A 10162-nucleotide genomic window follows, 5' to 3' on the forward strand; every position below is an offset into this window, starting at 1 on the left:
AGGAGAGAGGTCTTTAACCGAACGGCACCGCGAGCTCCCCGCTGTCTGTATGAACGCGACAGCACGGCCGCGTCTCGCCAGCTCGCTCCACGTCAATTCGGGAAGGCTCACCCCACCACCACAACCACCACCACCCACCACCACCACCCCAACGCCACCACCACCTACCGCCACCACCACCACCACCGTCTTAATTATTTTGACAGACCCCAATGTGTGACCGGTGCGGTTGTTGAGTTGTCACCGTGCGCCGCCGCTGTGTTCCGTGTCCTTTGTCAACGAAATCACTCCCGAGTTGTGTTTCGTTGCGACACATTTGAATTCTAGTTTGTACAAACTAATTCATTCTAGTTTGCGTTGTGCGTGTCTTTTGTGTCTTTGTATTAATGTACGCGTCGTCGTATCTGCGTGTCTTTGTATATATGCGTGTCTTTGTATCCGTGTGTTTTTGTCTGTGTCTTTGTCCGTCTCTTTGCATAACCAACAGTCGCGGACGAGAGAGGCTGCTTTACGCTACATTATATAAACCAGGGCCTTCCAAGCCAGCCCGTTATTCGATGGCTGGGATATGAACACGCACCCAAAGTATCACTTTGGTTATCCACAGGTAGTCTCTTGTGTTGAACATACAGTGCCGTGTTGCGCATCTGCGGCGTGTCATATAAACGCGCACGTAGAATCAATTGTACTCCATTTGTTTGTTTTACTTCGTACGATGAATGGAGATAGACGGGGCCAGCGAGCGGGTAGGCAGGCCGCGTCAACGCCATCGACTCCCAGATTTGTGTTTTTTTCATCGGCGAAGTCATTGACACGTGCGTGGTTACATTGCGTCGCGTAATCGCCCCCCCCGCCCGTTCCGTCTGCTGGGCGCGCTGATTAATCGTGGAATAAAGACGTCCGCTCACGACATCGGCATGTCCGCAAGACACGCAAAGACCCGTATCGCCTTTAACGAGACTGTTAGGGCGACAAGTGCAGTGTTTCGCGAACACCTTTGAAGGCCGGCATCGCACACGTAGAGGGTGGCTGACCCAACACCACGCCCGGCCGCCTTTGTCTCTCCCCCGGTTGGTGGTATTCACACAGCACATCAGGTACTCGTGTGAGGCCGAGTCGACAGACAGACACGTGTGTGCACGCACACATCCGGCACGGACACGCTGGTGTTTATTTAGACCAGTCGGAGCAAGTGCAATGCTGTAATCGTTTGTGCCGAGTATTTTTGTGTGTGTGCGCGCTCTCTGTGTGTATGTTGAGTAACTGTCACGTGAGTGCTGCTGTTAAGGAGACGTTTTTTTTTAATCTCATTATTTACAGCGAGTGCCCATCGCAACTACTGTCGATTGTCAAGTAAATCGTTGTTGCGTCCTGGCGATGGCGAGTAAGATTGATGAGTGTCAAATGCGTGCACACGTGTGCGTGTGTGTTTTGTAAGCCGCTGATGGAAACGTTAAGCAGCTAAACGTGTCACTCGTACGTAAGTACGGGTTGATATTTGTTGTGATAAAAAAAAAACATTTACGGTAGTCGAAGAGCGGATTTATACCAATCCCCTAAAAAGTGTAAGCGTTTTCGACGCCGTGTTATTAAAATAGCGACAAAGGCCAGGCCGCTTAAACGGCCCCGGTAATTTTTTTTTACACTCGACAAACGCACCGATTTCATGACGATAACGTCTCGTGTTAGCCACACAAATATTACAGACACGATCAATGATTAACGCGCCCACCCCCACCCCCGTATTCATTTCCAGCGCGATCCGCGTGGCCGCGGCGAGCTGTTCATATCGCCCACGACGCCCTCGTCGTCACCAATGAATAATAACGACGCATTGTTATCACTTAGATTTACATTTTCGGAAAATATCCTCGTATTTTGGCGCAATGTGTGTCGCCTTAACCGACTTTTGTCTATAATATTCATTTTGGACAAAAGTTGAACTCCGCAATGAGAATATGTATGAGTATAGCACAAAAAAAACAAATATCCCCCGTATAGCCTTAACACATTGTTGGGGCAAGTGCTGTTAGCGAGCCCCCTATACGAAGGGGTGGGTGGCCAGTACCACCCCACCCCCATCCCCGGCTGCCTTTGTCTCTCGATTGGCGACGTTTACACACCGCACCAGGAACTCATTTGAGGTTGAGTCGACCTAGGCCAGGACCCAGGACCGGTTCAGACAATCGTCACTGGTGTAGTCCGTGAGCGGGAATCGAACTTAGGTCACCGGGTTCGTAGCGAAGCGAGCTACATGCACGCAAAGTCTGCCGAGTTTGGGGGTTCATCATCCCCGTGTTGAACTTTTTCGTTTTTTTTACTCTTCCCCCGTCTGACTCCTAACAACAACTCCCAAATTTACGGCTCCAGTTGCATGGAAATAATGGAACGCGGCCTCCCATGAGCGCCAACTCGAGTTTGAGCAGTGCTTTTTATTGGACAAAGACGCAGTCGACATGCGGTATGGGAGACGTGATTAACATTTTATTTACATCTGTGACGCGTATAAACTGTTAAAAGAGTGTCATACGCTAAGCATTATATCCATCCTACGTACGCGCTCCGTGTTGTAAAATCTTAGACATGCGGTCAATCAACGTATGGCTTTTTTTTAATTTACAGTAATTATCGTAATTATCAAACAAAGTACGAAGGCATGTGTAGTTGATGTACACAAGCATGCACGCGATAATTTCCTTCATTTCACTATCCCCTTGGGCTGTATCAATTCGGATAAACCTACGGAACACAATTAAAACGACACAATGAGCGAGCGAACTAAATACTGTGCTTTTCAAGTGCTTCCTTTATTCACGCTATACTTGTGGCATATTGTACCAAAACGGAGAGAGAGAGAGAGAAAAAAATATATAATAATAAACAAAACCATTACATACAATGCCAATTCTGTTTAACGTGAACGTCCCACTTAAATTAATATTCGATTCAAGTAATATTTACACGGGTTAGGGTGGAGGGAGCCAAAAGTGTTCACAACAAATGGGGCATCCAGTGAGGTTGCGGTGGAAACAAACGAATGGAATGTTGCTTTTTCTCATATATATTTATAATATAATATCTTACAACAACAAAAAAACGTCCCACTATGCAATGCGCGCCTTGGCTGGAGCGCCTCTGATGTAAACTTGGAGTGACTAAAATCATAGGTATATCAGAGGACACGGTCTATGTATAATTACTGCACAACTCCGATGCCTTTCTCCTACCCCCCCTCCCTTGCCCCCAAACTCATAAAAGTATCGTGGGTAGGCCGACGACCCCAACGACCCCCCCCCCCTTAAGGTTTGAATGTTGATCTCACGCTACACTGCGGTTAGCGAGATAATGTGTCGGTGCAGGGGGTGGGGGGAGTCTCCAAACTCGATCAGAATTCGATGTCAAACCGGACCCTGTTGCTATCTCTGTCGCCGTTTTGCTGGAATCGCCTTCCTTCATCGGTTCCAGTGTCACCGTTTATTTGACATCACGGTCGATGATGTCTGTCGATTTTTTTTTAAACGTGTGATTATAAGTATATTGCGTTTGCCAATGAGCCGTGGGCCAAAAGAAAATTGCGATATTATTCCATATTCGCCCGGCAACTGCGGTCATTATATATAATCTCACTGTATATATATAATCGTGGGTGACTTAACGTCTTGCCACCGATCCGACTTTTGTTTTAGTTTTTGTTTGCCAAACATACCCAACCCACCCACCCACACCCGCCCATCGCCGCCGTCTTTCAAAAACACTGACGCGATCAAAACAAACCAACACAAACAAACAAACAACGAAACAGAAAAGGGAAATCAAATGGATGACGACACTCACGCGCGATCGCCAGCAACGCTCAGAGTTTGTCTAGGCTCTTGGTGTTGGTGAGGATTTCGCGTGCGAGGCGCCACGTCTGCTTGGCCGCGTTCTCCAGCGCCGAGTGTGGTTTCCCCTGGAACAGGTCGAGGTTCGGCAGAAAGTAGTGCGGGCAGCGACGGCACTGCAGGCACGATATGAGCTGCAGCAGGATGCCGTTGAGGCGGTCGCCCAGCGTGCACTCGTCCCAGTCCGACTCGCGCGGGTGCTTCTCGCACTCGTACATCAGCAGGGTCTTCATGTGGTAGTTGTTGAGCGGCGTGCCCGGCAGCTCGAGGTGCCGGTCGCGCAGCGCCTTGAGCACGGAGAGGCATTTCTTGCGGCAGCCGCCGAGCAAGAGGCGATTCTCGGCCTCGGCGAACTGCAGCACCCAGGCGTCGCTCTCGGCCGAGCTCTGCTTGCCGGCCAGCGCGTAGCACTCCTTGGAGAGCAGGTTGAAGCCTTCCGCCTTCACCTCGGCCACGCGGTTTGGCCCGGGCCAGGGGATGTGCGGCAGGGGCCAGTGCGCCGCGCTGCGAGGCCAGATGCCCGCGCACTTGAACGCGGGCGTGATCTGCACGACGTAGCGCTCCCGGATGCGCAGCTTCACCTCGCTCGTGTCCGCCACCATCTTCACCACGTCGCGGTAGCTGCACTTGTCCACCGCCTGCGCAACGAGCGTCTGGAAACGCGAGCGGATCTTGCGCGCCGACAGGTAGCCCGACGCCGTGATGAACTCCACCCACAGCGACATGCTGCGCTTGCGCCCGTCGCTCAGCTTGAGGACGGCGCAGCCGGGCAGCGAGCCGTCGTCCACGAAGTTGAAGACGCCCATTTGGTTGAGGTAGAGCACCACCTCGAACTCGGTGGGCGAGATGACCTCGAGGCCCTCGAAGCGGCCATCGATCTCGCTCAGGCTGCTGATGAAGCGCGGCTCCTGCACCTCCACCTCCTTGAGAACGTCGGACACCACCTTGCACACTTCGCGGATGGTCTTGGCGATGGCCGCCTTCCTAGCCTGACATCGCTCCGTGTAGTACTTGTTGAGCTGGTACACGAGCTTGGCCTGCGCCGCGATCATGTTGGGGCAGAGCTCCGGGTTGTACACCGGAGGCTCGCAGTACGCCGACGGATCCAACGCGAACGGGTGGGCGGGCAGCGCAGCGAAAGAAATGGTGGCAGAGTTTGGCGCAAAAATAAACAGAGAAACAGATGATCAACAGCCGACGCCGCCGCCGTTACTCCTACCACCACCACCACCACCACAGCGACAATTCAACGACACGCAGAGGGCGGCGAACAACAATTTGAGTGGCGGGGTGAGCTTTGAACTCTCCGTAGCGGTGGCGCCGAGACGCGGCGCGCACCCACGTTTTTTCAGAGCGCCGAGAAACTGCGCGCTCGCTGCATAACCGGGGCAAGGAGCCTGCGTGAGCCGCGACTGCCGCTGCTGCGTATATTAGTTGGTGGTGGTGTTGATAATGGTGACGGTGTGGTCGTGGCAGGGTGAGTGTGTGCGTGCGTGTGTCTCGGCTGTCGGGCCGCGTCTGTGGGCGAGTGCAGCCTGAGTGCTGGCGCGGGGGGGGAGATATAGGAGGAGGCTTCAAATCGTGCGCCCAATCAGCACGGGCTGCCCCCGCCAGGGCTGTCGTCACACAGTTGGGCAGCCTCCCCTCCGTAAGCGCCCTTTCCTTCCACCACTACCGCCACTACTATCCCACCCCTCCTCCCTCCCTTCCTCCTCCTCCCACTCACTCCTCGTCGCTCCCGGCGCGATAGCACGGGACGCCCCCCCCCCCGCTTTCCTAAGCAGCGCGCACGCGTTCACGGAGAGAGGCGCGCTCCGCACTCGGCGTCTCTCTCCGTGCTTCGTGCCCTGCGTGTGACGGGGGCCTCGGTTGCGATGAGCGCACGGGCCATGCGTCTTCGTCGCCGCATCAAACTTTCAAGTTCGCCACGCTTGTCGTCGTCATCGCCACCACCGCCACATCAGCATCTCCACGTCGGCTTTGAATATGTTTTTTGCCGCCGTTGTCACCATCGTATGCACGTGTGTACGTGTGTGTGTGTGTTTGAGCTTCTTTGGCACCGTACGGAGCCAACCGTGCTGATCGGTGGTGCGGAGGGGAAGGACAACGAACTAAACAAAAGGCAGTTCTCAAGAAATGACGGCATCATCTTCATCTAGCAAGTCCGCCTAAAATGCATTATCGTCACCACTCACCAATTCACCGCATCACTTTAAACATTCATCACCATCAGCGCCAAACAATTTGCTATCACCGGCATCGTGAGCCTAACTCCATCACACTGGATGTTCACCCACTGCTTTCACTTATCACCGCATCGCAATCGCCACGACGCTTTGAACGTCCACCACTTAGTTTGTTGCAGAGGTCGCAAACGGGGTTTGATTCCTTACCCGTACCCGGCCGCACCAGGGTCGCAAACGGGTACCCGGCCAGGTACGGGTAGCTGGGTATCGGTAGGGTACTGGTATCGGGTACCCGGTTGCGACCTCTGGTTTGTTGTCCCCCCCCCCGCACCTCCGATTAGCACGGTTAGCCACGTACGGTGCCAAAGAAGTTCAAGCATGCGCACATTAACGCATCGCCTTATCAATCTATGAAGTCACCGCTTGCCACCATCGCCATCACCCACGTTACGTTAATGCGAGCTCTGCCTTCGCCGCGTTTCCTTACCGCGCCGCGTAATCTGCTCTCAGATCCACCACTCTCCTCCACCCGTCGAGTCGCCGCCGCTATCTCGACCACCGATCAAACAAATTCATCCACCGCCCCCCACCGCCCTCTCTCACACACCCCCCACCCCCACCCACTACGTCGACATCGCCGCGTCTTCTCGCCCACCCCGCCAACCGCGGCAGGGAAATCCGCAGGGAGCAAACACTCTAGCGAGTGAACGCGTGCGTGCGCGTGTGTGTGTAATTAGCAGTGTGTATGTATATATATATGTGTGTGTGGGGTGGGGAGCGGTAGTGTAGCGGTTAGCGCGCTGCGCTATGAACCTGGCGACCAGTGACGATTATCTGAACCGGTCCTGGGCCTCCCCTAGGTCGACTCAGCCTTAAATGAGTACCTGGTGCGGTGTGTAAATATCGCCACTGGGGAGACAAAGGCGGTCGGGCGTGGTGCTGGCCACCCACCCCCTCGTGTACCGTTCCGGTCTTCATAGGTGCTCGCTAACAGCACTTGCCCCTACAGTCTGTTAAGGCTATACGGGGGATCTTTGTGGGGTGGGAGCGGTGGCGCAATGCTCAGCGCGCTGCGCTACGAACGCGGGCAAGCCGAGTTCGATTCCCGCTCACGAACAATAACAGTGGCGAATATTTAACTCGTGCGTCAATATCGCCACTCGGGAGAACAAGGCTGTGGGGCGTGGTTGTTGTTAACCCACCCCTCATGTGCCGGGATCTTTGTATTTTGTTTAATACTCTGTATGTGTGGGAAGCGGTGGCGCATTGGGTAGCATACTGCGGTAGAAACGCAGCGACCTGAGTTCGATTCCGGGCCCGCTGCTAACGCTCGATATAATTGATCTCAAGCCCTCCTGTAGGTCGATTGAGCATGAGATTATTATCTGGTGTGGTGTGCGCGAGACTGAATGTCGTGATCCGGGCCACGACAGCCTTCTCGTTCCGGCCTTAATGATATATAGTTGGTGCTCGCTCGCTATTCCAGAATGATGTGATCTGTGTCACACACACACGAGATTCTTGTGTTTATTAAAGAGCGCGTGGATTTTGCGCATAGTGAGTAAACCTGTACATTTAGACACGTATGTATATTCAAGTATACATGTCTGTTTTATACATTAAATATGACGACTACGCGTAATAGTAATGCATTTTTATCCAGGATAACATCGCCTGGATATTAAGACTCGTTTTCAAGAGGGTCCTGTGTTGGGGATGTTTGGCCAATGTCATAAACCAAGCCGCGTGTGGCTTGTGGGAGGAAACCGGAGGACCCGGAGACAACCCACCACGCTCAGGGGCGTGCAATAACAACAGCACGCAGAGATCCACACCGATAGATTCAATAATCCATCGTTGTGCCGCCATCTGCTGACCACATCGATGACCCAATCATGCAAACATCCGATATTCTTCCTGGACAGTCTTGGCAGTCTTGTTCCGAGTACAGTACTTATACCAGGCTGGTTTTCCATGCTTAGCTTCGGAAGATTTGGCCACATGCGGCAAAGATAAAAAAAATGCTCGCGGTGACCTCGCCGGCGCGATTGTTTAGATTATGTTGCTGCTATAAATGTCCACGTGATGATAAGCCCACTTCGTTGAGCTATTATTTGTGGCCAGGCCGCTTCTGAAAAATAAGCTAATAGTTCAGTGGGCTTTACCTGGTAAGATAAAACAATAGTTTAGTTGTATTTGCATATATATTGAAAGTGATTTATTTACTATACCTATACTTTTCACTCCTGGCGTGTTTTGTTTGATTGGTGTTGTAACGTTGTGGACATCTGTAAAAAAAAGAGCTTTATAGGTCATCGTATTCCTCCAGCATAAATATTCTGATTCTGAATGGAAGAGACAAGTGTCGGGCCCGAGGGAGAGACGTTTGTCGCTGGCTGTTGCGGTGAACGCGACGGGGAATTTGTCGATCCGCATCTTCTCTCGCGCTCTCTCTCTCTCCTCTTGGGGGGTGGGGTGGATTGGAAGGGATTCGAGAAGGCGAGCTCGCGTTTATAAGGCCGAGCCATTGTTAGTGATATCATTTTATGGAATTGTAATTTTGTTGTTGTTGTTGCGGTCGTTGTAACAAAAAAAATGTTTTGGCTGGTGAGGTTGTCATCGCGGTGAACAAGGAAACTGTTCGGAAATCTCGCAGAGCAGAAGCGATTCCAAAGGGATTTGCATAGAAGATAAAACATTCAAGTGACCTAGATAAATTCTATACGTGTAGAATTAGAATCTGTATTTAGACTGGAATAATCCGATAGGCCTTCACGACTAATATCTAATCAAGTTGCTCACGTGACAACTTTATTTGATTCGGCTCTGTCGGGTCGTGGGGGGTTATAGTTTTAGAATAAAACTGACATTACACCAACACGATCATCGAAACCACAATACAACTAATGACGAGTGCTGGCCGATTGATGTTGCTACACGAGATGACTCCTCCCACTGCCCCACACACTCAGCGGTGTCATTGATGTTGGTCGCGTGGCAGTCGATCCGAAATAATTATCAACGGAGCTGGGATTTAGACAAGTTAAAGCGAAAGGCCACGTTATTTGTGCCCTAATTGGTCGAAAAGTGAGACCAACTGGCCAAATCGGATATCGTTCATCCGTTCGAAAAACTCCACACCGCTAAAAGTGAAACATTGAGAGCTCCTCGTTCCCCGTTTGTGTCTTATTTTATGTCCTCAATAGTTGCACCTTCATCTGAATCGTCGGTTGCGTAAAACGCTCACGTGCATTGGCCCGCTTGGCGTTAATTAATTAAGCTTCATTGTTTGCAGCCGTTCGTCAATCCACTGCTGGATGAAGGACGTAGCGGGTTGCTGATAGGGGCACGAGGCTGAGGACCGGTTCAGGCATCACTCGTCCGCTCACGTTGTCCGTGGCCTGGGATGAAACTCAGGATTTCCTGGTTCACAAGGGACCATGCAGTGTTTGTCTTAACGGGATTTGTCCGCTTTCTAATGGCTTTGGTGTCACACTCCACGTGGACCAGAATTACTTTGTTCACTGATGAGGAGGAGGGTCGTGTGTTTTTTTTATTATAAGCGAAAGGTAAGATACTTAATTAATTTCGCAACTTTATGCTAAATCTGCTGCCCTTTTATTTAAATCAATCAACATTCGGCCGTATATTTTTACGTCCCCAAATTAAGGCGTTTGAGTTCGGATTTCGTTCGTTATTAGCACGCAGACTTGACTAAAGTTTGTGCCGAGTTTCAGCTTTCTATCCATTAGAGAGCATCGTTAGATAATTTATACGAAATCAGTCTACGTTATGTGTGTTTACGGTAAAATATTAAAGTTGCTCGTAGTATAAGTTATGCTACCGGTACATGGTGATTAATTTAAAGACACCCAGCCGCTGATTATAATCAGCTCAAATAGCCTTGTATTGTTGTTTTCAATAGGCGAGCAATGGCTCCATATCTTCCAGAGCGGGGCAGTGCTAGGAGATGTATTACGTGTGCATATAGCGAGGTTTGTGGGTCGACCGTTTGTAGATTTGAATTCAACTATTGTCTCATATAATTAATCCCGACGATAGTATTTTAGTTTAACATGTAGGCTTTCGCGACCA

The 10162-nt window shown here is 51.2% G+C and overlaps 1 protein-coding gene across 1 annotated transcript; it reads right to left on the bottom strand.

Annotated features, from left to right (window-relative positions):
* Positions 1-3853: 3853 nt before the first annotated feature.
* On the bottom strand, positions 3854-4933 carry LOC121852007 (protein mab-21-like 2). Its single transcript, XM_042346127.1, has one exon. The coding sequence runs from the start codon at positions 4931-4933 to the stop codon at positions 3854-3856; it is 1080 nt and encodes a 359-aa protein (XP_042202061.1).
* Positions 4934-10162: the final 5229 nt, after the last annotated feature.

Source organism: Callorhinchus milii, unplaced genomic scaffold (genome assembly GCF_018977255.1).
Source record: "Callorhinchus milii isolate IMCB2004 unplaced genomic scaffold, IMCB_Cmil_1.0 Scaffold315, whole genome shotgun sequence".
Classification (NCBI taxonomy): domain Eukaryota; kingdom Metazoa; phylum Chordata; class Chondrichthyes; order Chimaeriformes; family Callorhinchidae; genus Callorhinchus; species Callorhinchus milii.

Excerpts from the sequence above, each read along its gene's own strand:
- LOC121852007 (XM_042346127.1), bottom strand. The coding sequence starts at position 4,933 with ATGATCGCGGCGCAGGCCAAGCTCGTGTACCAGCTCAACAAGTACTAC.